Source organism: Vombatus ursinus, unplaced genomic scaffold (assembly GCF_900497805.2).
Source record: "Vombatus ursinus unplaced genomic scaffold, bare-nosed wombat genome assembly UNPS02014799.1, whole genome shotgun sequence".
Taxonomy (NCBI): domain Eukaryota; kingdom Metazoa; phylum Chordata; class Mammalia; order Diprotodontia; family Vombatidae; genus Vombatus; species Vombatus ursinus.
This window is the reverse complement of record NW_020954577.1, coordinates 814,743-842,004: the sequence shown is the minus strand read 5'-3', so window position 1 is coordinate 842,004 and position 27,262 is coordinate 814,743. Positions and strand designations below refer to the sequence as shown.

The 27,262-nt window shown below is 42.0% G+C and overlaps 1 protein-coding gene across 1 annotated transcript in view; it reads right to left on the bottom strand.

The window, feature by feature from the left end:
• Positions 1-27,262, bottom strand: part of LOC114050509 (dolichyl-diphosphooligosaccharide--protein glycosyltransferase subunit STT3B) — a 94,472-nt gene that overhangs the window by 19,452 nt on the left and 47,758 nt on the right. The window contains exons 4-7 of the mRNA XM_027872261.1: positions 22,632-22,697; positions 19,103-19,202; positions 3,589-3,687; positions 1,163-1,309 (exon numbers count right to left, since the gene is read on the bottom strand). Of these exons, the coding sequence (XP_027728062.1) occupies positions 1,163-1,309; positions 3,589-3,687; positions 19,103-19,202; positions 22,632-22,697 (412 nt within the window). The remainder of the gene's footprint in view (positions 1-1,162; positions 1,310-3,588; positions 3,688-19,102; positions 19,203-22,631; positions 22,698-27,262) is intronic.

Here is a 27,262-nt window from a genome sequence, read left to right as displayed (position 1 = left end):
TGCATTCCCAACATGGCCTCTGCAGACGGCCGGCACCAAACACATATGTGAAGGGAGGGAGAGCCAGCCTGGGGGATCTGGAACCTCGACATGAGAAGGCAGGAGGGGACATACGGCACCCCAACTTCTGCTGGATCTGCAGGGAGGCTGACAGATTAACCCTCTGCACAGCCTGAAAGGGGGAAATGGATTGGCATCCAAGAGGGCCAGGAGCCCGGCCGTGCTTGCCCTCACTCTCGGGGCCCTCCCCGCCTTTCCTTCTTTGCTGTCCTGACTCCTCTTCTTCATCGGTGACTCCCTCCCTAGGACCACCATCTTAGGAAGCAACCAGACACACTTTGTGCCCCACTCTCTCCAGACTCTACCTCCTCCCTACTTGCAGACTGCTCCCTTCCCACACCCCACCCCCAGACTTGCTTTCCAGCATCCCTGGGTGTGTTGTCCTCCCCCACTGAACTATAAGCTCCCCGAGGGTAGGACTGCCTTGGTTGCTCTGTTGGTGTGAACAGTGCCTGACGCTCAGCAAGTATCCAATATTTCACTGAGCTCTCTTCCACTTCTCTAGAGACTAAGGAGTATCCCAGGCCTGTCCCTGTCCTGGTACTGTGACGCATGTGGACTCTACAGCTCCCCAAGGGTAGTGGGGCCCAGCACTGGGGGGAGGGGCAAGGACACTCTTCCAGATTAGGAAAGGTCTTGGCCATGAGCAAGACTTTTCTTGTGTTAAATAAAATCTTTTCTACTACCTCCCAGTCCCTCAAAACAAAAACTTCTAGGAATAAAGAGGGGCTAGTGTCCCTGAGAAGTGGTCCGCCCAGGTTGTTTAGTTCTGGGAGCCACATTTTAGAAGGCCACCAAGCGCAGAAGGCCTTCCAGTTTATAGCGTACAGCAGATCACTTGGGACATGACAGCTATCTTCCAGCATCTGAAGGGACTGTCACCTGAAAGATGCATTAGAAGTGTTCTATTTTAGGAATAATGAATGGGTGCAATTTCAAAGACTCCAAGTGAGGTTTCATGCCGGCTGTCCACAAGAGGACAGAGGTGGCTGAGCTGAGGCTGTGAGAGCATCTATTGAGCGTGTCATAGACGGGATTCTTCTCCAAGGAAAGGTACGACCACACGGTCCATGAGATCACTTCCAGCCCTGATGCCACTCACCGGTGTAAGTCAAGTAGATCACGCTCAGGAACACAGCCCCTGCAGCGAGGGACACTCCCAGGAAGAAAAGGGTCTGAAACTCCTGCTTTGTCAGTCTGTCTCTGAGATACTGGAGGAAGGCATATGCCTGGATCAGTGCAAAGACACCTAAAGAAAAGAGAAAATGTGTTTATGTGCCGGTACCACTCGAAGGTGAAGGAGTCAGTTTCCTAAAGTACTTTCTAATAAACCCATTTAAAAACACCTTTCCACAGGCTCTATCTAGGGTTTTAAAAAAAAATGTATCAAAAACTTATTTTGACCAAAATTAAGACTGCCTTTGGAATCTGTTAACAACTCCAGCTCTACCAGCAAAGAGAAGGAGAGTCTCATCTACCCATTCTGATGCTGCTCTCCAGAAAATCCTGTAAGAGCCAGGCAGATTCCTTTTGCTCCTAAAATTAATCTCTGACTCCTCTGTGGATGTATACAGGTTAACATCCATTGAAAACCAGGCAAGATAAATCATGCTTTGAATGCAACAATCCCATTCCCCACATTAAATGCTTCCCCTCTACAACCTTCAGTGAGATGGTAGTTAAGAAAATGTACATCAGAAAACAAAGCCCCTTAGATTCGCTTTGTTTTAGTAGAAAAGAAGATGGATCTTTGACAATCTGGAGAACCCTAAAGAATTGATAAATGGTTAACATTCATAGAACAAGGGGATAGCATATTTGGATTGATTATTTTTTTTTAACTGGAAATACCTGCTCTGGAAGCTAAAGTAATAAACAAAGTTGACTAGAATGATTTAAAATAAAGGGGCAGAGCAATAAAAAATAGATATATAAATTCTTTTAAAGAATCAATACCTCAAATTGCATAAAATAAGAGCTGGAATTAAAGAATCTCACTGAATAAAAAATGAGTGTTATTCCCCTATTTATTTTGTATATTTTGTAAAATCTAGGTTGTCAAAGATCTAGATAAAGGGAAAATTAGGACCAAAGTAAATGTGGCTATGATCACACACAAACAACACTGGTTTTACTTGCAGTTCTATTTGTAGATAAACAAAAAAAATTTGTCACAAAATGATTATGTGGCCAATTGATTTGAAGTTATTCTTCCCACCAAGTTGGTAGTGACAGTCCAGTTGAATATTAGTAAATTACGACTGAGGGGGGTGGTACTTAACATATTCTTTACAAGATCACTTAATACTGACAGAATTCTTCTTTTAATGAGAAGAACAAAACTTAAATTACAATTAAATGCTGTAGCCAAACCCATCAAAAGTGGAAATGTTTATCGAACAATTAATAAACAGGCTACACTGTACTGAATATGTTTGTGGCCATGAAGCCAATGCTGGGTGTACACTAGGCCAACATCGAGGGAGGCTTCTTGCTATGCCGTCTTTTTTTTTTTTTTAAGGTGGTATATTGATTATTGATCAAGGATCCAAAATGCAACTGGACTTAAGGTACAAGAGAACAACAATCAATGATAAAGGTAACTTAGCACTCGTTTTAAAAGAAATCGTAGCTCTCTATGACAGACAAAATTCTCTTATGTTTCAAAGTAATGTTTTTAAGAGAGGAGAGGTATTTTTTTCGTCCTTCTAGTGTTTTTGAAAACGGCACAAGAGCTCCTGACCACATGTGGGCATGTTTTAAAAATCTGCACAACAGTAAGGTTTAGAATTTTGTAAGTGGGAAAGTGTGTTTGCTTAAGATGGTGGGAATGATACAATGAGAAGGGCTTCACTCTACTCTGGGTGAAGACACTCCCTTGCTTTGGGCCCAAGTAAAAAAAACCATTGACATGAGCTTATCACAGTGTTGCAGAGAGTGGAGGAGCCCTAACTTTGAGAGTGGCCAGAAAATGCCCTAAGACTCTTTCTTCTAACTCAAGGGTTGTCCTAGATCCAATCATTTCATAGTAGCAACCAACTTGAGCCACAACTGAAAATCAGATAGTCAAAACAAGCAAAAAGCGGATCACTGGAATCCCCAACTCCCAGCCAACAGTCTTGGGAAATATTTTTGTTACAGTCACTATACACCAACAACTGCCCCAAAGAACTCTGTTTTTGTTAAACCAACAGAGATTTATGCCTGTTTGTTATACAGGATAGGCATACAATTTTACACGAATACACACACACACATGCACGCGCGCACACACACGTATGTATCATGTCAAATTTAAGAAATAAGGGTTGGTGCGTCTGGGCTGCTGGTGAGTACGTGCCAACTGTAGTTCACAGAGAGCTACAAGGTAGAAAGGTGCCTTGTATATAGGAGCCTACTTGTTGTAGAAGCTTTTCCTTTACAAATTAGCCACAATGATGAAAGGTGTCAGGTAATTTCCCCATTGACCAATCTTACTCCTCTTCCCCCCACCCCAACGAAGAGGAAAAACGAATCTCCTCTGTGTACCTGCGGCGGCCATGTGTTCACTTGTCCTGATTGGCTGGAATCCCACAAAAGGAATTTGCATGGACAGTATGAGACCCACGATGTAGAAAGTGCTATATGCTACAAAGACAAAATGGGAAGCAAATTAAATTATACCCGAGAAGCACCACCAGACTTTATGCAGACATACTGTTCCACTTTTGTCTTGAAATTCTGCATTGACAGTTTGTTCACAGGACTTTTTTAGGACATTATTTTATGTGACTGAAAGTTGCTAAATGGTTATTAAAAGACACTGGCAGAGTTTCTCTGCCTGTACCAATGAAGTTACAGGTCTGGGAAGGAAAAAAATTCTCCTTGACCAATACTTTGCCTTCTTCCCAGCATATTCCTTTAGGTCCGAACTCTTGAGGTACTGCTCGTTGTCCTGTGAGGTCGGGAGGCCCAACTTCCCTCTCTGCTGGGCTACTAAGCAACTGCCTGACCTCTCTCTACCTCAACAGGCTAGAGCCCTACCACAGGAAGAAACAGGCATCATTCAAGTCACCGACATCTCAGACGCTGAGGGGTCTGCAGCTACAGAGCACTGTATCTGAGGGGGCACATTATGCTTGTCCTTTAGGAGCTTTATCAATCCTAACTATGCATGTTTTACACCAACTTCTCACCAACAGGAGCATCAATACGAAGCATCAATATGCTTGATTCCAAAAATCTCAGGATACTTTCTGTCACTTTAAACAACTAGTTATTAGCACAGTATCATTTCTGAGTAGAAGAATGTCAACAAGGGGTTTAATATTTTTAAGACAAAAGTCACTGCAGGACATGCATCGATGGCTAGACAGGCAGCTCCAGTCAGCACCTTCATTTCTGCACTTTTAAAAACATCTAATGGGGGGCAGGGGAGAGGGAGGGAGGAAAGAATGAAGAGAATTTGTAGCTTAAAAAATTTTAAAAACAAATGTTAAAAATTGTGTTTGACAGGTAATTTGGTAGAAAAACAAAATATTAATTTTTTTTAAAAAAAAAATCCAATATGGCACTGAGTACATATGTGTCCTATATTAATAAAAGAAGAGCTTACAAAATAATTACATCTGGGAAAATAATAAAGGGTTCTTGACTTGACCCCCAGGTTACTAAGCAGCTGTTATTACAACAGTCTGGAGGTGCCACCAATTTCAGGTTCATCTGCAATGAAGATGAAGCATCTCTGAAATTAAAATGCTTTAAAAGGAAAACAAGGATTCAATTCTATTTCTACAGGTGCTTGGATTTTTATGCACACCAAACATATCAGGCCAGGTATACCAGCACCATCAAGCGCTTGGCAAATAAATTCATCTCCATATTTAAAATATGGAGCGAATTATCCTGAACAGCGTCAGAAGCTACTAGACGACAGAGTAACTGAGTTCTCATTTTAGCCAAACTGCACAGGAAAGAATATGTTTCTTGGGAAAAACAAACAAACAAACAAACAAACAAAAAAACAAACAAAAAAACAACAAACCATTGGCAATAGTAGATATAGACTATGAACCGAGACATCAATAAAGACTCCAATATCAAGATTAAGAAATGACTGAAGCATCCATGTATCCTCTCTGTTTCTTAATTTTCTCATCCGCAAAATGAGCGTTTAGATTTGACCATTTCTCATAGGACCAAATCTATGGTCATGAGCCTAGAAAGATGGGCAGGAATTGCCTAGGATTTAAATTCATAAAAATCCACAAACCACATAAGGGATTAGCCGTAGACAGGCAGCTATTCCAGAAATGATACATTCAGCTTGTTCGAACATTTATTGAATGCCTCCCTCCACCACCAGAGCTGATGAACTGTGGGACATAAAGAAAAAGAACCTCAATCCCACCAATGCCACGTCTCAAGAAGCTGATACTCCAGGAGGGAAAAGAGGACATGTCCATCCACAAGCAACTGTACTACCAGGTGCAATAAGGAGAATAAAGAACATAAAAGCCCACGTTTGTCATCACCCCCTGAAATTTACAAAGCATTTTCTTCAAAGCCCAGTGACAAAGTACAAAGACGATCATCTCATTTTACAACCGGGAAACTAAAGGCTAATTCAGAGAAGGTTGAGATTATTTTCAGCTGGATCAAGAAAGGTTCTATGTCACTGAGAATCAGCCAATACATCAAGTTCAATCGATTTGAAATAGTAACGTGACAGCATGTTGAAGTTAGAAAGGACTTCCTAGTGACAAGTTCAAACAGAAGGGTGGGGAAGGGGTCATGGTGGAGTCTAGAGACCAAGGTTGGAGCAAAGTCAGCCCCTGTCCCAGAAAGAAAGAGCTGCAGTCTTGGCCAGAGAGGCCTCTGTGCAAATGGGGAAACTGGGCAAACACCACCACCCTTGATGCTCCATGGGACACACACACAAAAAAACCATGCAAAATCCCAACCCTCCAAGAGCTCAGGAGGCAGGAAAGAAGTTTCTGTGGCTCAACTGTAGGTAGACACCAAGGAACATTCTCAAGAATTAATGAGGCTTCTTGGGCACCAACTTCCTAATGCCTGGAAGAGGTACCTGGATGGCTCCAAATGAAAAGCAGAAGATTCCCAACCACCTCAAGAAATGCATACTTGGCAGGTGCCTTGTCTCCAGCAGACACTGAGCACATCTGCTGAGCTGAACAACTAAGGTGGTTTGTTGTCTAGATGGCAGAAACGAGGTGACTTCTAGTATGAGTATAGTGTGCAATCAGAAGGGGACACTGCCACTGTCTGCTGCTGAGGGCAGGGTGCAGTACTGACGTGGTTACTTCCATCCCTTTCCACTTTAAAATCCTCTGACTGTATAGACTTGTCTACTGCCAAACCCTGGTGGATCCAGATTTCTGAAAGGGACAGATCAAATTTGGAGGTGTCCCGAAGGGTTCAGTCCTGGGGCCCTCTTCTCTCCTCCCTCTATACTACCTCATTTGGAGATCTCATCAGCTCCCATGGATTGAATTACCATCTCTGTGTGGATGGTTCTCAAATCTACCTTTCCTACCCCAATCTCTCTGCTCACCTCTAATCTCATTCTAACTGCCTCTCAAACAACTTGTATTAGATGTCTAGTAGATCTTAAACTCATTATGTTCAAAACAAAATTCATTATCTTTCCCCCTAAATCCTCCCCACTTCTTACCTTTCCTAACCTCCCAGTCTCTCAAATTAGGAGTCATTCTGGACACATTCTGGTCACTTATCAGCCCCCCGCCCTGGCCTACTCCATATTCAATACATTGCCAAGACCTGCTGATGTCACCTTTGCAGTATCACATCCTGTGACCTATTCCTCTATCCCACCTCAACTACATATAGAGACGGTCATACCTTCCCAAAAAAACAAAACTCTGAAATCCCTCTATCTGATTGTGATCTGTTGTCATTCCACGTCTCTCTCTACCTTGCAGCCTCCCATAGCCTGGCCTTCACCTTCACTGTGACCTCCAACCCCTCTATCACTTTGTAGTGTTCCCAGGATATCCCTTTGCACTGGTTATCCTCTCCTCCCTTCCTCATCTTGATCCTTTTTGTAATTCAACTAGAGTTGTTGTGATCTAGTTCCCGTCTCTTGCATCCTTGACCCTCCTTCCTAAAAATTCGAAATTGAACCCCCCTCTCCCATTCAATCAACTCCCCTAGCTTCCTATGGCCTCCGAGGTCAAACAGGAAATCCTCTGGGCTTTTAGAGCCTCCATAATCTAGCCCCTTCCCATCTTTCTCCCTATTTTTATCATGGCATATGCCATCTAAAAAGTATTAATGTCCATTGTATCGAACCATTTCTTTAGGACCTCCCAGCTTTCCTAAGCTCGGTATATCCCATTGAGTCAACCTATATATACTGAATGCCTTGTATGTGGTGGGTAAAGTGAGGAATGCTGAGGTGCTGAACCAGCCCCAGACCCGCCAAGGACAGAAGCCATGCGTATAAATAACCCTGATAGGCAGCATGTGCTAAGTGCCACAAGTGAGTAGAACAAACTGCTATAGGAGCTCCCAAGGACATATCACTTTCCCTTCTTCACACATGCACCCAACAGCAAGTGTATACTACAACTCTCTATCTTGTTGCAAAGGGCCTAACCCAACAGCAGTCCATCCAGATTCCTTGCCATCAGCACTCCTTGGCTGGGCTCCTTTTCACTGAGAGCCTTTGGAGACCCTGAGGAAGCTGCTCATGATGCTGGGCTATCTCTTCTCATTGTTCAAATCAAGGTCAAAGGGGCTTGCTACGAAAGTTGTAAACTTTAAGAAAATACACTATGACTGTTGTAAATCATTCATTATATCATGAAAATGTTACAACACTGCCATCCTGTGGAACTAGAGTAATTGGCATTCATCACAGCATTTCTATTTAGTATTTACTGAATGCATTCTACAGAAAGCACCACAAGGAAGATGCCTGGGAGTCACATGCTAGGCTTAGGTTTTGTCTAATTCTTAAATACCATTTCTCTAGTTGAGAACAACTCTATATATGTTTGTGAGGAAATTACCCTGAATATATGTAGACACAAATAATAAAAATGATTAAAAATACCCCCCCATATACCAACCCAATTCCCCCCCCCCAAATCCCTTTATTCCTTATCAGGAGAATAAAGGAAGGGAAAGGGGAAAAAACCAGCTAGATAGGGCTATGGTGGAACTACACATTTAGAGCTGCGAGGGAGCTTAAAGGTCACCTATTCTGGGAAGGAAGGAGGAGGGATAGAGGTACACAGAAGAAAAGGGAAAAGGGCACAGGGAAAATACAAAAGAAAGGAAGAGAGAGAGGGAAAAGAAGAGGGAAGGAGGGCCAGTGTATAAAAGTAATACAATGGCCCCTTCATCAAAGAAGGAAAGGAGGAAGAGCTCAGAAGCAGCAGCTAATCCAAGTCAAATTTTGTACTCTTGGTAGCAGAGAAAATAAAAAGTCTGACAAGAATTTGAAGCTTTTGGTTAAAATTATTTCCTGGGACAACACCTGGACATTATTGGCCTCTAGTCCATGAACACAGCTGATTTAAGAACTCCACATCGTGGAAGCCTGGGGCAGAGACCACCTTCCATCAAGCCTGAGAAGGCCCTCCTGGTCCTTTAGGTGCTGGCTCGGTCTCTCTCTTATACATTTCAAAATCACAGACAAATCAATTATTTGGTAAAATGAAGAGGTTAACTTTAATAAAATAAACTGATTTAAGTAAAATAAACGGATTAAAAATATTGATCAAATGGCTTGCTACATGTGAGAGGACTGTACTATTGTGACGTATATAAAAATGTTAAGAGCTCACAGCTCCCCAAGGGATGAGAAACTCAATATAAAGCAGTGAGAGTCAAATGAATGGTGCAAAAAATAAACCCTCTGGACATTCCAAGGAGACAGAGGGGGTAGCACAGAGCTGGGCAGCAAGGGGAGGATTCTAACAGCCCAAATCAACCCAAGGGGAGCCCCTTAGGGGAGCAATTGGGAAGCTGAAGCCACTGCAGAAGGGCTCAAATATCAGCCTGAAGAGCACGAATTTGAGCCTGGGAGCAGAGGAAGACAGGAGCTTTTAGAGCAGAAGGTAACGCGATCCAAGCAATGTTTTAGGCAGATTAATCTGCCAGTGGCATGCAGGCTTACCAAGGGCATGGGGTGGCGGGAGAGAGGAAGGGAAGAAGAGAGGGGGAGGAGGGGAAGAGGAAGAGAGAGAGACACAGAGAGAGAGAAAGGGCTAGAGAGTGAGAGACAGAGAGAGGGAGAGACAGAGGAGGCGCAGAGAGGAGAGGACTTAACCAGCTAGAGCAGCTCATCTGCACAAAGTCGCACAGCTGCAGCCCAACTCTCCGATGAGTCTTTTCTTCCCCAATGACAGTGTGAGGTTTTTGAGAGCGGGGACAGCCTTCTTATTCTAGTTGCTATTATTATTTGTATCCACAACACCGAGCAGAGTGTTTGGCATACAGAAAACACTGAATAAATGCTTTTTCATTCATTCATCATTAATAACGCATAGGACTACACGTTATAGGAGGCGGTTAGTTGGCTCAGTGGATACAGCACTGGGCCTGGAGTTAGGAAGACCTGAATTCAAATCCAGCTATATTCACTTACTAGTTGTGTGACCCTAAGCAAGCCCCGTAACCTCTGTTTGGAGCAGGAAATGGCAAACCACTCCAGTATCTTTGCCAAGAAAACCCCATGGGTAGCACTGGCATGCTACGGTCCACGAGGACACAAAGCGATGGACATAACTGAATGACTGAACAAGCAGTAGCAGAGAAATACATACGACTTCACCCCCAGATAAAACAAACAAAAATTTTACGAGATGAGCAAGTAAGAAAAAAAAGTCCTGAAAAAAATTCTGCTATGATGGAGTCGTGTCATACTTAACAGCCAACAAGCTAGCTCCCAGACTGCCTTTCTACATCAGCCTCTCAGATTCAGCCTTCCAATTCCTGTAAACACTTCAGTGTTTGTTTAAGCACAACACTACTGAAGCCAGAGAACACTGATTTTTAAAAATCACCTTTAAGGAATCATTCTGAATGAAACCATTATGCATCGAGTGGAGGAGGGACAATTCAGATCTCTTAATCTCCATTTAAAAAAGCATATGATTTTATCGATTGTATTTGTAGAACAATTAAGCACCCAGCTATGCTGGAAGTAACAAAACCACCTGAGGCCCCTAATATGCATTTGAGGGCTTGCTGTGATGCTCTCACCAGAAGTGGAAGAAATTCCAAATGCAGCCCCTCTGCAAAGCATCAGGCTACAAAGAGAGTCTGCCCCTCCATGAAAACTCCTCACAGTCTGAAAAGAAAGAAGAGAGGAGTGGAATCCTACAATTTGTCTCGGTAAATGTCATTACAACAATAATATTGACATAATTAAAGACTGGACTGTTTCTTGGGGTTCTGACCCATATGAGAATGACCCAAGGTCTTCCATATTATTTATTTCCTTAGTTTTCCTATTGCATCCACTGCAGTTTGCTCTGTGAATTTTTTCCCCCAATGCAAAAATCACTTGTTTTGAAGTTCCTTAAGTACTTGAGGTCAGACTGAAGCTTCTTGGGAGTTATTCCGGTTAAAAGGATCCCCTACTTGCTGGGTAAGTACCCCTTTGCTTTAGCTCCTAATATTTGCTTTAAGGTGAACGCTTTCCATGTGCGCAGCAGTCTGCGGTGAATTAACAGGGGGCTTTCCCCTCCACTGTTTCCTTTGATGTGGCAACCCTGTAAGAAGGACAAGAGACACTCTCCGAGAACGAGGGGAGCCTGGCCAAGAGAGACACGAAGATACGAAGGGGATCGCCAGGAGAAAGGATCCCGGACAAGAGAAGCAAAGGAACAGGGGGAGTGGGACTGGGGCTGGAGACCGCAGGGAGAAAATGGAGGCGTTTGCCTTTAAGTTTTATGGACCCACAAAATACCTGCTGGACTTAAGGTCGACCTGCAAGATTTTCTCATTCTATTATTCCCACTAGACAAAAGAGGAAACAAATTCAAAGCACTCTGTTATCTGCCAAGATCACACAGATGGTGAAGGGAGTATCAAACACATCTGACCAGGCTATGATCTCATTTTCAGAAAACTCAAAATTCTGAATATCCATTAAAACAATACTAAGAAAAAACACTGGGTCTGAATCTTATTATTGAATGTCTGATATTTTCTAAAGAACTCACCAAAATAACAACTGGTTTCAGTTTTCAGTGTAAAATGATGGCTATAATGCTGGCTTGGCATTAAGACCTGAGTTCAAATTCTGTCTCAGACACTTATTAGCTGCATCAAATGAGATAACACATGTGAAGCACTCTTCAAACCTGAGAGGGCTACATGAATGCTGGCTGTGATTCTCGCCTACGACAGAACTAGAAAGCAACAGGGATTTAAAGATTGTACAGGAAAAGCACTTTGGAAATAAGGGCTAAGCTAATTCCAGGTAAAGACAAAGCTTCTCTCTCACAAGATAAAAGGGGTGGAGCTACTGCTAATCCTAGACTTATCTCTGACCAAAGTGGAAAAAACCCATGGCAATTTGGAAATGACAGCTTGGAAGAAAATGACCATGTCCTATAAAAACAATATTGAAGAAAGGAAATACGAGGCACGTCATACGTGGCTACACCTTGAAAAGTTGGTTTCAAAAAACCAACTAGGAAAGAGGTTGTTATTGTAAGGTGAAAGATTCCAATGGAGTATGACTCATAGTCAATAGGAAAGTCTACAAAGGGAAGCTGCCACGGTTGTTTACTATCTGCTGAGCACCTGTAGTATACTGCTCAGCACAGCAAATAATACAGGTGCCAGGGGCCTGCGCTGGGAATTTAGCTTTAATTGTGCACACTCATTTCAACTTCTGCAGTAAGAATAGTGACATGTCAGGGAAGTGAAATCTTTAGTCTGACGTTTCAGCTCTATAACAGACCAAATGGTCAATAAAACTTATTAAGCCCTTGCTAAGATGAGACTGGAGGCAGTCACCCAGCAAGGCCCTGCAGAAGCAATCTGCGCAGTGGGTTACGAGCTCTGGCCAGCCTCCACCCAGCAGTTTACACCAACTTATATGGAGGATAGGAAAGTCTCCATTCTTCATTTTAATTCTACAAAGACTAAAATTTTAGTGTGCGGCTAATAAAAAAAAATTAAAATACTTAAAAACCCAGGGTCCAACAACTTTCTGCCTATAAGAAAGAAACTCTATTTAGGGATGATATTCTGTCATGACCCTTTCAAACACTCCTCAAATCTAACTTCTATTCAGGTTGGGTGAGACGCTAAGGCTGTCTATGAAATAAGATTAACAATACCCACAAAATAATAATCAATTAACTAATTATCTATCTAATTACCTATTGAAAGATACTGAATCTCTACGCTAATAATGGCAAACAAAAGAGCTAAAAGAATTTCATCTTTACAATTTTAACTGCTGCAAAACACAAACTGCACCGAAATTCATCAAAAGAGGGTTATGTTGGTGACATGTAAAAAATCTTGTTATCACGATGGTATCATTCCACAAGAGAAGTGGCCAAAGGATGTGAACAAGTTCTAAGAAAAACTGCAAGCTATAAACAACTTTGTGAAAGAATGCTCCAAATAGGTAACATGTGGAATGCACATCAAAATCCTGAAGTTTCACCTCACAGCCTGCAACTACTTATCAAAAATAACAAAAGATGGGAAAGGCCAGTGTTGGAGGGGTTGTGGGCAATGGGCACCTGGGCCTCGCTGATGGATCTGTGAACTGGTAAAACCATTTGGGAAGCAATCTGGAATTAGGCAAATCAAGTGACTAAACTATCCTTCTCCTCTGAGTCAGAGATTCCATTAGTACGCTTATGCTCTAAAGGGCCGTTAATAAGAAAGTCCTCACACACACCAAAATAGTTATAGCTGCACTTTTTGGACAGCAAAGTTAGCCCACCCATCGAGGAAATGGCTAAACACACTGTGGCTCATGAATTCGAGCAAAACGTTCCCGTACTGTGAGAAATGGTGAGTGGGATGAGGGCAGAGAAGCCTGGACATAGATGTGAACTGACACAGAACCACACGGTGACGACCACCCGGACAGGCAGCTCACACGCATTACAAGTGAAAGCTACAGAATCATAAAGCATAAGCGAGGCTGGAAACGACTCTCACCTACTGCTGGCATTGGTGGGGGGTCTCTTTCTATACACTGATCACTTAAGTGGATTTTTTTTTTGTCCTTTTGTCACATTTTGCTATGTGATGGCTATGGGAGGGGGAGGGATATTGGGGAAAATGATGGTGATATAAAAACAAAAGCTGTTTTATAAAATAAAAACTTTTTCTGGGTGTGAGGGCAGAGGGCCTGGAATTTCCTAAAATCTTTTTTTTTTTTTTTTCCGGCTGAAATTCAGGACAACGGCTGCAGATAATGCAGAGTAATTTCTTTCATAATCCCTTTACAAACTTAGAATAGCTGGAAAGAACAACTGATGTGAAGTCAAAGAGACCTGGGTCCAAGTCAGTATGATTCCTTACAGAAAAGGCCCATTCCACATAGATGACCCAGTGTGCCCAAAGACTGCTCTGAGGGTTCATCGGCCAAACCCTCAACAGCTTCATTACAAACACATTTTGTACCTGCCTTTCTCCTACATAATGGTTTTCTTACAGTAATCACCAGTCAACATTACCTACAATTCTTAAACAACAAAAATATGTACTAGCTTACACTACCAGAAGCCTAAGTGGCTCTATGGAGAGAGTGCTCTCCACAGGAGTCAGGAAGACCTGAGTTCAAATTCAGCCTCAAAAACTTACTAGCTGTGTGATCCTGGGCAAGTCATTCTTAACTTCTGTTTGCTTTAATCTACCAGAGGAGGAAATGACAAACTACTCCAGTACCTTTGCCAAGAAAACCCCAAGGACATTATGGTCCACAGGGTCACAAAGAGAATCACGTAACTGAACAACAACAACAACAAAAAAAACTGACTAGGTCCCCAGCTCCTAGCCTCGTGGCTTAGACATACTGGGTACTTAATGTTTAGTGAATGGATTACAAACTGGTGAACTCCTCTTTATTCTAACATGTGTGGGATCATGAATACAGCCAGCCCACTTTTGGGGGGCTTCCAATACAGGTTGCTAGAGCAATCTTCCTAAAACATCACTGCTGTTTTTCTTTCAACCAATAAAATTACATTTTCCCCAATTCTCAAAATGGGGACTGCCAGTGAAATGAAGAGCTCCTCCGGACTTGGCCTCCCACGGCGCCACATGCAGAGGCACGTCCTGGAGGGCGGGCCCCTCTGCAGGGCTCAGAGTCGACAAAGCCTCCACACTGTAGAAGAACTGATATACAAATGCAAGGTAAGTAAGGGGATGGCAAGACAGCACCTGCATCATCTGGTCCTGATGGTCACAAATGGGAAGCAGGTCAAGCAGGTGAGGGATGGCTGGAGAACACGCCGGACAAAGAGGCCGGCGACTGCAAAGGGTGGCAATGCTTGGCTGGGTCAGGGGGCGGTGGCAGAAAATGTGGTGAAAGCTTGTTCTCTCAGCCTCCAATGACTGGGATGCGTTTTTACTGCTCCCAGTCATTCCTGAGCTAGACAGAGCCTACCCAGTCCGACATGCAGCTGTTTTTCCAGAGGAATACACGGTGCTCAGCATTCCTATGATTCACTGTGCAGAATGTTCAGAGATATACTCATTTTCCCTTTGTTGTTGCTTTAGTCCAATGATTTTATTAAGCATAGGGAATTGGGCAGACATCCCTTGCACTGATGAGCAAATTGTCTGTAATTTATAGCATTAAAAAACTTGCCAGAGGCACCAAGAAATCAAGAGCCCTGTTCATGGCTACAGGACTCATACATAAAGTTTCTCATGCTGAGGCGGGCCGGCCTACTGCCTACTACACCACACCACCCCTCTTATTAATTACCGTCAGCCCCCAGAGACCAGAAATCACATCGTATACTCCTCTGTATCTTCCCCAAAGGGCCTGACATACTGCCATGTCCATAGTGAATGTCCAACAAACACTTGTTCAATATGTAAAAAAATCAAATTAAGTAGGAAAACTGTGATTACACCAGGAAAGGGGGGAGGAGGACACTGGTCAAGGAAGAGCAAGCAGAAACAAATTGAATTTAGCACATTGGATCCTTGTAATACTAAAACCTGACCAAACCAAAAGTTACTAGAGCCTCAGGTCTTAGAAGGACCACAATCTAAAAACATCAACTCTCTCTAGAACCAAAGAATGTTGGGCTGAACATTCAGCTTAGGTTATCGTGCTACATTTCTTCCTGTAAGCAAACTCTGATTTTACACGGATTCAAAACCTATGTGTGACTTTGTATTCCCTGATTTTCTGTCTTAGGCAAAAATGTTGCTCCATCTATAATGTGTCAGATTCCTCTCTAGTCTCTTACAAGATGCTTTGCAGTTATCTTATTTCACGACCATTCGGCTTAGTAGAAACAAGAGACAATATGCTGGAAATAAAACCCCCAAATATGGAGTCAGGGTTGGAATGGCAGGGTGGGAAAGGAGGGGGGAGAACCCCAGCCCTGGGTTCACATTCTGCCTCTGACCTATTTTGATGCACGACCCTGTGCAAGTCCCTCAACCTCTAGTCCAAGACTAGAAGAAGCAGGGCAGTTGTTAGCATCACAGGCAAACATGACCTCTGAATTCCTGACTTGACTTTCCTATTCACTCACTAAGGAACTTTTTATATGCAGTATATCCCAACAAATGTAATTGTGAAGCATTAGGATGGAGTAAAGGATTGCTGTGCTCTGTTCATCATAATGATGGTCCCCAATTAATAATGATGATGATGACCTGATATAGCGTTTACTGTTTGTAAAGCACTAAGTACTTTACAAATATTACCTCATTTGAGCCTCATATCAACCCTAAGAAGTAAATGATGTTATTATCCTCACTTTACAGATGACGAAAATGAGACAGAGCTTAAGTGACTTGCCCAGGGTCACACCCCTAGGAAGTGTTTGAGGCTGGATTTGAACACAGGTCTTCTTGATTCCTGGCCCAGAGCTCTATCCGCTGTGCTACCTAGCTACCCCATTAGGAAATGTCATTCTAGACAACAAATGGGATTTATACTGTAGGGATCTCACTATTAAAAAATTAGTTGCTGCTAGCCTATTTCTCAGTACTATTTCAAGGTACTGGAGACAGATGAAATGAGCCTCCAACATAGGGAGGAGGAGGGGCATCCCACACATAGACTGGGCTTGGCTCCTGGTACGCTGGCATTCCATGGGGACAGGATGGTAAAGGGCTGCTATTTTATCCAGTAGCATAGGAGGTGGTGATCAAGAGGCCTCCAAACCGGTCCCTGAGAGGGGGCCCTTCCAGACTCAGGGCGTGTCTGAGGGAACTTGTAGATAACAGACTCGGGGGCAGGTACAGCGTGTAAACAAAGGCCCCCCAATGGAACCAGCACAGACTCTGCAGACAGAGTATGCGGGTTCTCACTGCCTCTGAAGCTACTTGGATGGACGGCCACGGGCACGCCACTTCATCTCCTCCCCGTGCTTCACTTTCCCCATCTGAAAAATGCCTTAGAGACCTCTTTCTAGCTTAATATCCACCTCCACCAGGATCCCGACACTTGGGATAATGTGGAGCTAAGGCCCCGATGGACTCGGGAAGTGGGGCAGCTATTCCTTCCATTGGAGGTAGCAGGCTCCTGAGTGGGGATGACAGGAGGAACAGGCAGGATGATAGGGGACGCCCCCAATCGGAGAGTTTGCTGCTGAACAAGTCTGGGGATCGTCTGCCTTCTCTGCAGTCAACGCTGTTCTTTTACAGATTTCCCAGGATGACAGCTTCTTTAAAGAAGCCAGGCTGGAGCTGCCCTGATCTTCTCCAGGGGCGAAGATTGTGGCCTCTGACGTGACCGCAAAAACAGGAGCTTGGGACACTTCTTGTCAAGAAAGTCCATTTCACTTCCTTCTAGTTCATTCAGTGTGTGTCACATCCAGCACCTTTCGAGCTTCTTCAAGTAACGAGCTTTTGGATCCTGGCCTGATCTACGCGGGCACTAAAGATAATGCAGAGTGAAGGAGCCCAGGAAATCCTAGCCCAGTCGTCACTGGATGTTGCCTTAGTTTGGAGAACTTGACTGGTTTTGTCATGGGATTTTCTCCACTACATTTCTGCCCCATCTTCGTGGTGGTTATTTGCTAAGGCACCTCAATACTACAAGCTGAGCTAATGAAGTGACCCATGAAATTCTTTATTGTCACTGGGGTACAATAAAACCAACCCTCCTAACAGACACTGAGAAAAGAGAGCCTGGGAGCTGTCTGTCCAGTTAACCACCATCTCTTTATGTTTCCCAGCTTCATTTACAAGGAGAATGTCAATATGGAGGAGCTTTCATTTCTCCAGTAGTATTCCAGTAGTATTTATTAGACAAAAATGGGATGTCATACTAGTAATAAGTAAATCAATGTTCACAAACCATTTAAGAACTGCTAGTAAAGCATTTCTTAAAATTTAATTTAATTTTTTAAAAATTTCCCTGAAACCCAATAGCCAGACACATTCTGAGGATTGGGTTTCGTGGCCTGGCTGCGGGATGTGGGAAAGAAGGCTTTGCTAACTAATTCTAAGTCAGATGTTCCGTTTTTTCAGGAAGCAGTGCTCTGAGGAGCAGGCCTAAATTCAAACAATGGAAAACCTGTATGGACGAATGCAGAATAAAGCAGAACCAAGAAAACAATACAAAGAGCAATAATGATGTAAACTTAAAAACTAAAACGAAGCCAAAGGCCAGGTCGTTCTAAGGACCTATTTCAGTCCTGGAGATGAAGAGATTCCCTGTCCTGGAGCGTCTGTGCTCATAGACTGCTCCTGTCAAACATGGGTACTACACTGGGTTTGTTCTGCTCACCTGTGACAAAGAAGGCTTCCCTCACCCCCCCGGCTCGGGGTGAGGAGCAGAAAAATCTAGAAATGACTGAGCCAAATGAATACAAAAGTCAAAAACTAAAATGGAAAGAAAGACATGGCGTTTTTCTGCCATGGGGTGACAAACTTCACAGAATACTGCCCCCTCCCCAAAGGAAATAGAATATACTTCTCAAAAGCCAAAGTTTTGCTCAGGCAGGTGAGGGATGTTTGTGACACTGTTTCCAAACATGATTAGAAACTCGACTGAAGTTCATAGTAAGACTGTGGATTTAGAGCGCAAGTTTTCTTTTATAGCTAACTAGCCAAAGACCCATCTGTGTTGTAAAAGACAATCTCAAAGGGTGAATCAGCTCTCATTAATCATTCAGTTCAGTTACCACATTATGAAAACGATCTCTTGGAAAAAACTCTTCTTCACACTATACTGTAGCAAGATTCTGTAGGATGAGCCAAGGCTCAAGATACGTCACCAAGGTGGAGCTTTTCAAAGCACCAGAGTCTGCTTCAGTTTTGAAAATCATCATTGTGTAAAACGAATCACCCCCGCCCCCCAAATAGCTGCAGCCAAAATGTACAGAATGTTTTCAAGATTACAAAGTGCTTTCTGTGAAGTAGTGCTATAGAGAGTTTCTCTATTTGACAGGTAAAGAAACTGAGGTTCTGAGAAATCCCATGCCTTACCTGTGACCACATGGCTAAAAGTATGTGTGTGGGGGTGGGGGGGAACGAGCCATTACTTGAACTAAGGTTAGCATTATCACACTACTTCATTTAAATAAGTAGAGAAAATTATGCACAATTTGAAAGATCTTCATGATTTTTATACTACATATTCTTTTCAAGGAATAAGAGAAATTTAATAGGACAGACTTCAAGATTCAAAGCCCAACTCCTTTGAAAACAAATTTAATAGTTTTTAAAAAAAAAAAAACACTTACTAATTAAGAGGGTTTCTATATGATTGCCTGAACTTTTTCCTTAATTCAAGAGGTGTAATGAATCGCCTGTGAGAAGCTCACTTTAAAGGACCTCAGTAAAAAGCACACATGACTTAGTTCTTAGCTGCCAAAGGCAGGTGGTCACTCACCTATGTAGACCCTCTTGCTGTATCTCTGCATCAGCAATAACACAAAGACATGCAGTGGAATAAGATTTATAATAAACACATAGCCGCCCCATGCAGAGACCTGGGAAGAAAAACAGGTTAAAATGAGATGATTGCATAGTTCATCAAAACACTGGAAAATTCTTGGTCAATTCCCTGATGCTCTAACCAAGTAATAGATTATTATGAAATACTTGAAATTTGAATATTTCGCTGGGAAAAAGGTTAAACAGTTTTTAATAATCTATAAGTTTTGTTGAAGGCTTATATAGTCACCCGGTACACAAACCCAAGGTATTTTTCTTTAGTCATTAGAGAACTCAGATTATGATTCACAGGTAATTTGCTTACAAGTACATACTCGAAGGGATAAAAAGAACTGGGAAACAAACAAAAAAAAAAGATGGCAATTATTTTCACTTAAGATGAAAGCATGTGAGTTGCATTAAAAAAAAACAACTCACAAAAAACTTGATTTGTCTTTCATTTCATGGCAAATTATTGTCAAGAACACAACAGTGTTTCCAAATGCTGTGATGTGTCAACCGCTTGGTCACAAGAGGATTGTGAGAGCTGCAAACTGAGCCAAGACCAGCATAATTGACTGTTATTCTAGGAGGTGTTTCTCCACCGCCCAGAAAAACAACTGAAGGCAAGAGCCTAGTCTGAGACTGGTCTTCTACACTATTTCCAACCTGACTGCTGGGGAGACAGACCAGTGTAATGGAAGCCCATGTGCACTTTCAAATAAACAATTTTACTACATTCTTATAGGTACAAGAAAAGGAGCAACTTGTAGCCAAGTAGGGGTCCATCCCTTTAATGAAGAGATAAGAATAACTTGTAACCATCTGAATGACAACCAAGTGGAATTATTTTAAGTAGGCCAAGCACTCCCCTCAAAATCTTAATTTCACAAATTATGTAGTTAACAAATTCTTTGTTTACAGACAGAATGGTCAACTTTAATCAAGCGGTCACACTCCCAATACTCTAAATGTATAGTTACAAGTTTAATACACATACCACAGGATGTAAGTACCTCATTATTAGCAAACTGATAATGCATCAAACTTTTTAAAAGTCACAATTAAAATCCCTAAAAACCAAGACAAGGTAGAACTATAGAAAACACGAGTCTGATTTGATCAGCAGGCAAGCATCTTTGTGTCCTGGAAGCTTTTGGTCTTCAGAACGATCACCTTGATACCGGACAACCCACAAGGATTTGTCCTTTCCTCCTCACTCAGCCACCACTAGAGTTAGAACACTCCCTGCCTTCGGCATGGACAACTGTAATCGCTTCCTAACTGGCTTCCCAGGCTGCCTGTCCCTCCCTCTCCAAACCATCCTCCTCAGAGCTGCCCAGTGGAGATTCTGTCTAGCTCTCCTGCTCGAGGCTCTACTGGTCCTTCTTGCCTCTAGGACAAAATACGAAGGTCCCCTCTTTGTCTTTACAGCCCTTCACAATTGAGCTCTACCTCTCCAGGGGTCACACTTCTGCATGCTCTAGCCAAAGGGCCCACATGCTGGCCCCATGAATGGCCTGTGCACGAGGTAACATCTCCTCCTCCCCTCCCCCAAGTCAGATCAAGAGGATCCTTAAAGACTTTAGCTCAAATGCCACCAGCCATGTGGGACCTAGCCTGCTGCTCCTGGTCACTACTGTCCTCTCCCCTTACTCTGTATGGACTTCGTACGGATTTTTTCTTGTATACATAACGCACTCTCAAGCTAGACACGAGCACCTTGAGGACAGGGGCTATTGTTACTTCTGTCTAGCGATGAATACTTACTGATTTTGCTGAGGGTTGAGCTTAGCAAGCATGCCATAAATGAATGAATAAATATATATAAATAAATAAGGGAGTAAATAAATGAATGAATAAATAAATATTTGAATATTTAAATAAATGTTAGAACAGCACAGGGCCAAGAATAGAACCTGAAAACAAATCTTGTAACTTCTCTTTGTTTTCTCTTCCGTAAAATAAGTGGGCTGGACCAGAGGCTCTCTAAAGTCCCTTCTACACCTCGGCAGTTCACTTTACTTGTTGCCCCTAATTTCTGCCGTTCTATATAGCTACCTGGCTAGTATCTAGAGTGGTAGGTATTTCTGGCATTTTTCTATCCCCTTCCCCTTACATTTTAAAAGTCTTTTTTGGTCAGATTTTCAAGACTCCAGGTAAGTATGACATAATATGATACAATAAGAACTTTACTAGCTCTAATTACATGAACTTCATTTCTGTTTCTAATAAGTTACGGTTCAATAATCCAAATAAGACAAAAAGATATCTTCAAAACAAGTAATTCATTTCCCCAAACTGCCTTTGTCTTCTGAAATCCTTGCTTTTGGATGGCAGCTATGATTAAAAAACAAAACCAAAAATACACTGTCTCTGCTCCATCTTCTGTTTATTTTCTAAGACCTGATAACTCTTAGGAGAGCTAGCTCCATTCTTCTGGAGGTATCATTTGCCAGGATGTTACACAGCCAAAGGGAAGCAGCACCTGCTGGGTTGGACATGCCTTGGGAAGGCCTCCATCACTTCTAGCCTCATGCTCCGCTAAGATCAAAGACACCCCTCTTTTCCACTTCCGGTTGACAGCTAACAGGGTGTTGTCATGCACTGCTCCCACCTCCTTCCTCTGACCAGTGCCTGAGAGCACTGGGGGAGCCTCACTGATGATCGCCCCAAGAACACAAGCAGCAGCAGCATTCTCCTAACAAGGACCCAGGGTCCCCTCTCATAGCTACTCTGGGCGCCAGAGTTCCGGGATCTTCCTGTCCTTTCCCACCTCTGCCACATTCTTAATCTCCTGCTACAGCTTAGAATTCCCTTAGGCCTCTTCAGACTCTTGGCACCCTAATTTAACCACTGAAAATAAGGGACTCCTTGACAACCTGAGGAGTGCTGGGACATGGGCCTTCATCCCCTTTCACATCTCTTCTAGGAGTTTACATTTCTGCTGTTATGGTCAATTACCTGTTACTTTATATTCAAAAATTCCCCATCTCTGCAGTGAGTTCCCAACAAAGCAATCCCTGCACTTTGTCATACTGGCTAGAAAGAGGGCTGCCTCAAGTCTTCTTGCCAGAGGTCCTTGGGGCAAAGGTCCCACTCGTTCACCATCAACACTTGGTATTTGCTTTCTTTATGTGTTTGTGGATACATGGAAACCTTTCTTTCTTGGTGCCCCTATGCTGAGCACTGCATTGCCCATAGCCCATAGGCCATAATCAATGCTCAATGATTAAGGAACACCAAGTACTCAGTCGCCTAAATATGCTGAGAACAAAAACTTTCTCCTTACAGCCTATTTGGGAGAAAATTTCACGTGAATTAAAAGAGCAGATCTAAGAATAAAAAAAAAATTCCCCCTTAATTCTTTCCAAAAAAGTCCAAGTCACCAGCAAAATGTCACAAATTCTCCATTTAAGAAGAATATGCCTGTTTCATTTGCTAAAGAGATTAGACTCCATATTTAAATTCAAATAATGTCTTACCATATAGAAGTAGGATAAGCAGCAGCATATTGTCCAAGAAACTGATCCGGTTTTTACAGATTTCACCTAAAACAAACAAATAACAGTTAATTCAAACTAGAAGACAAGGAGAGAGGAAGAAATTGATAACATTTATGAAGGGCCTACTAAAACGCAAGGCACTGAAGACAAAAATGCAGAAAATGAAACAATTTCTACATTCAGGCAAAGCAGGGAATAGAAAAAGTGGGAAAAAGTGCCAACCTTTCACTGTAGAAAAGACATGGGTTACCTAACACAGTAATGCCACTAATGCCCTGTGAACACCACAGAGGTCACGCACTGGAAGGTGTGGACCAATGCAGCAGGCTCATCCAATTTTCAAAAAAACACAGAGCAATTTTCTTCAAGACACTTTGACATATTGATTTTGATATTTCAAAAAAGCCTTTTTTCCCCTTTTAGGATTTCATTTTAACAGTTACTGTTATAAATCGTTTTGAGAATTATAAATGAATGTCAGATGAAGTACAAACCTGGAAAGTCAATCAAGAAACTTGATTTTCCTCTTTCCACCCCTCAAATATACCACATACCACATCACACATCATGCATATTAATAAATGTCTGTCCAATGAATATCGAACAACAAGCATTTACTACGTACATACTAAGAAGTAGGCAATGTGCTGGGACAAAGCAATCCCTACTTTCAGGGACCTTTTCTATTGTCGCTGCTTGTTGTCATTCAGTTGTTTGACGCTGTGACCCCATCTGGGGTTTTCTTGGCAAAGATACTGGAGTGGTTTGCCGTTTCCTTCTCCAGCTCATTTTGCAGAGGAGGAAATCAAGGCAAACAGGGTGAAGTGACTTGCCCAGCTGTAAATGTCTGAGGCCAGATTTGAATTCAGGTCCCCCTGACTCCAGACCTCACGTTCTATTCGGTGGGCTGCCTTGTTACCCCTCAAGGACCCCGTATTACAACATTTTACACAGACACAGTCTGGAGAGCCAATGCCATTCTTCAGTCACACAAAAGATTATTTCCTATGTTTCAGGATCAACTCTGTTACAGAAGTGACTATACCACCAGAAGACAATGAACTTTTTAGAGAAAGTAGAACCTGTGCCTATACAGTTGACAATTCTGAGTGTGGTAATGCTTCTACATTGATGCCAGCTATAAGCAATAACAGTTTTTTCACACTCATGATGGAATTTCCGTTAAAATTTTTTTCTCATCAAAACACCTCTCTCCCTCCAATCCAAGTAATTACATAAAAGTGAACTGCGCTGCCCTGGGAAACAGTGTGTTCCCTTCTCACTAGAGGTCTTCTCCAAAAGGCCAAGTGACCACTTGGGATGCTGAAGAGGATCGTCAATCAGACGGACCTCCATGGTATGTGACTATGGTATACTAGGAGGCGCCAGAGTGTCATGCCTGGAGTCCAGGAGACCTGTGTGCAAATCTAGCCTCAAATGCTCACTAATTGTGTGACCCTGGACAAGTCACTCAACCTCTGTCTGCCTCCATTTCCTCATCTGTAAAATGGAGATAATAATAGCACTTACCTCCCAGGGTTGTTGTGAGGATCAAATGAGATATCTATTACTTAGCACAAGGCCCGGCACATAGGCGCCACATAAATGCTTATTTCCTCCTCCCCTAAGGTCCATTCACTCAACTTCTCCGACTGTTTCCTCTTCTATAAAATGAGGGAGTTGGACTAGATGGCCCCCAATGTCCCTTCCAGCTCACCATCTATAATCCTGTGGCCTCCTTTTCTTCCCTTATTGTATCCTAAGAATTTATTTCTATTTGAATTGGAGCCACCAAGCATCTCTTGTCTTGCACCAAAGGTCCCAGCTCTTCAAGCTCTGCAACAGTCACTGATGATAAAGGCTGCCATTAATTTTTCAGGCTGGTACTGGTGCAAACACACGTGAGAACGCTCCTGAGACAGCCAGCTGCCCGTCACTGCTCTCCCCCGAGTGTGAGCGACCAGGCCGCACTTCGCGCAGGCACACGACTTCTGAAAAATTCTACTTTAACTACTGTCCTGATCGTGCTTACTTTACTCCCACCACCAAACCATGCAAGTCTTTCCCCATGTTCAGAATTTATTACAGAATTCAATTTCTAGGAATGGGCTCACTACAACAGCATTTTACATCAATCTAACTTAGAGGATTTTACCTGTATGGAGTCTATAAATAAAACTTCAGCTAACAGGAAACTATAATGAATAATTACTTTAATAAAATTGCTTGAAGCACAACTTAAATGATGGGAAGCAGAATGAAAAATCTTGCTCCAATATGTGACAAAGACCATTATGACTAGGCATTGAAATACCATTTACAAACAGTACAACTTTAGCAAATGGTGGGGATTGACCCACTGAAATTCAAATCAGAAAGAGAAAGCCAAAAGTTCCTGGGAAGTCTAAGAACAAGGGCTGTCACGCATCCCACTGACCTATAATCAGACAGTTTCTGCGGCTCTAAAGGGAGCTGTGAGAGATAACGCAGGCAGCAGGGACGAAGAGGAAACGTTTCAAGATGAAATGCCAGAAGTGACTAGGACCAGGAGAAGAAAAGGCTGCCCAAGCTGCCATCTGCCCAGAGGCCTTCTCCAGTCATTCCCAATCCTCTCCTAATCTAGTACTAATTTCCATTTTCATGTTCCACAGGGTCAGTTTCGGGGGGAAGGGAGGTTTGGAGGAAGGCTTCACCTGTTCAGTTGTGCTTAGTTTGGGGCACACTGGGAACCCCAGAATATCAGGATTTTATTACAAATGAGATTTGGATGCAATTAAGGTTAAAAGTGGCTCCTTTAGCAAAGTTCTGGTAAAGGTAAAATACACAAAATGCTACAAATCAAGAGCATTATAAAATAAAATAGACCACAAGCCTGCCAAGTATTCACTATATCCAATTCAACCTCAGGAACACAACAAAAATTTTGTATAACTGGTTATCACTCCAAAAAATATGCAATAATGTAGCTTTAGCCATATTTTGTAGTCTAGGAAAAATATATGTAAGACAGTAAATATTTTTACTATTTCTTTGAAATCCAGTCTAAATTCATAGTTTTAGCCAGAACTGAGAGAAATCAATGGAAAGTAGTGGAAAACTTCTGCGTAATGAACATTGATACAGTAAAGAGGAAAAGCTAGAGCAATGAATCTGAAAAATGAAGCAATCTAAAAATTATTGAATTAAAAAGGGTTAGAAAAATGACACGTTAAGAAGTGTTCCTCTGAGTTTAAAATATAACATTATTACTGAGAGTTTAGCGCCCATGAATTTTCTCAGGAAGCTTCAATTCAAATTTAATTGGAGTTTTGAGAAAAGAGTGATACAATTTTCTAATTTCTAACAGACACATGAAGTACTAAAATGAAAGTTGGAATTACAGGCAGTTATATCACTTTAAACTCATTTTATTCCTTTTGCATTCATCATCCATTCTGACTTAGTGATCTTTACTACTACATATTATATATTTAAATTGCTAGACTTTGTCAATTAATGGAGTTGCAAAAATTCCACTTGTTTCATGTGTCTGGAGTATTATAATTTGGAGAAAGGTAAACTAATAAGGAAAGACCCAGCTACCTTCCACTAGGCCATTTCAAGCCAACTAGGACATTCCCTGTGCCATTATATCCTATAACTTCTAGTCTATTTGGAAAAGTCTTATCTAACAGCATTTCAAAGAGATGTTTTCATCAGAAAAACTCATCTTAATACCCTGTCATTAATATGTGAAAAACAGAAATATCTTAAATCCTTACTCCTAAAAAAAGTTCATCTTCCCTAGAAATCTAACAAACCTAACATTTGCATACTGGGCTGTATGTAAATGCTAACAGCAGTATAAATGACCAAAACAGAAAAGGATTAAAGAGGAATTTAGTTTATTTTTATCTATTCCAGTTTAAATATAAGCTATATTTATTCATGCATGCTGCCCTTCCTTTCCCCTCCCTGTAAATACAACCTTTATTTGGGGCACCCTCCTGCCAGAAGTGGTTGCTCTAAGTAGAATTTAATTTGTCCTTGCAATGCAGACAAGGCATTTAAATGATAAAATATTATTAGATGCCATTCAGAAATGTGAATAATAAGATAATAATAATAAGAAGAAGAAAAAATACTGGAAATATAAACATTGGCAAAGAGACAAAATGACTTTTACTTGAATATAACATGATGGTGTGCTTAGAAAACCCCAGCAAATCAGCAAAGAAACTGCATAAAATGATCAATAATAAAATAGCTTGATGTGCAATAAATTTGAAGAACATGTATATACAATACTAGCAAAAACCACCATTAATTAAAAGGAAAGAATTATGTGGCTGTTAGCCTACCATGAATGAATGCATTATTTGTTTGAATACATTCTATACAAAAATAAAGCAAGAATTAGCCACTACTTGTGACTGGGCCATGCCAACATAAAAAGTACTAACTAAATTTTCAGATCTAGTGTTATGCCAATGAGATTACCAAGGGCATATCTCATTAAATTACGTTTTTAAAGAAAAAAAAAAGTCTATGGTCTCAAGGGAAGCAATGAGAAAAATACTAAATACAGCTTCTCTTTGTGACAGCCATGTCAGGTCTGGCCACTGCCTTGA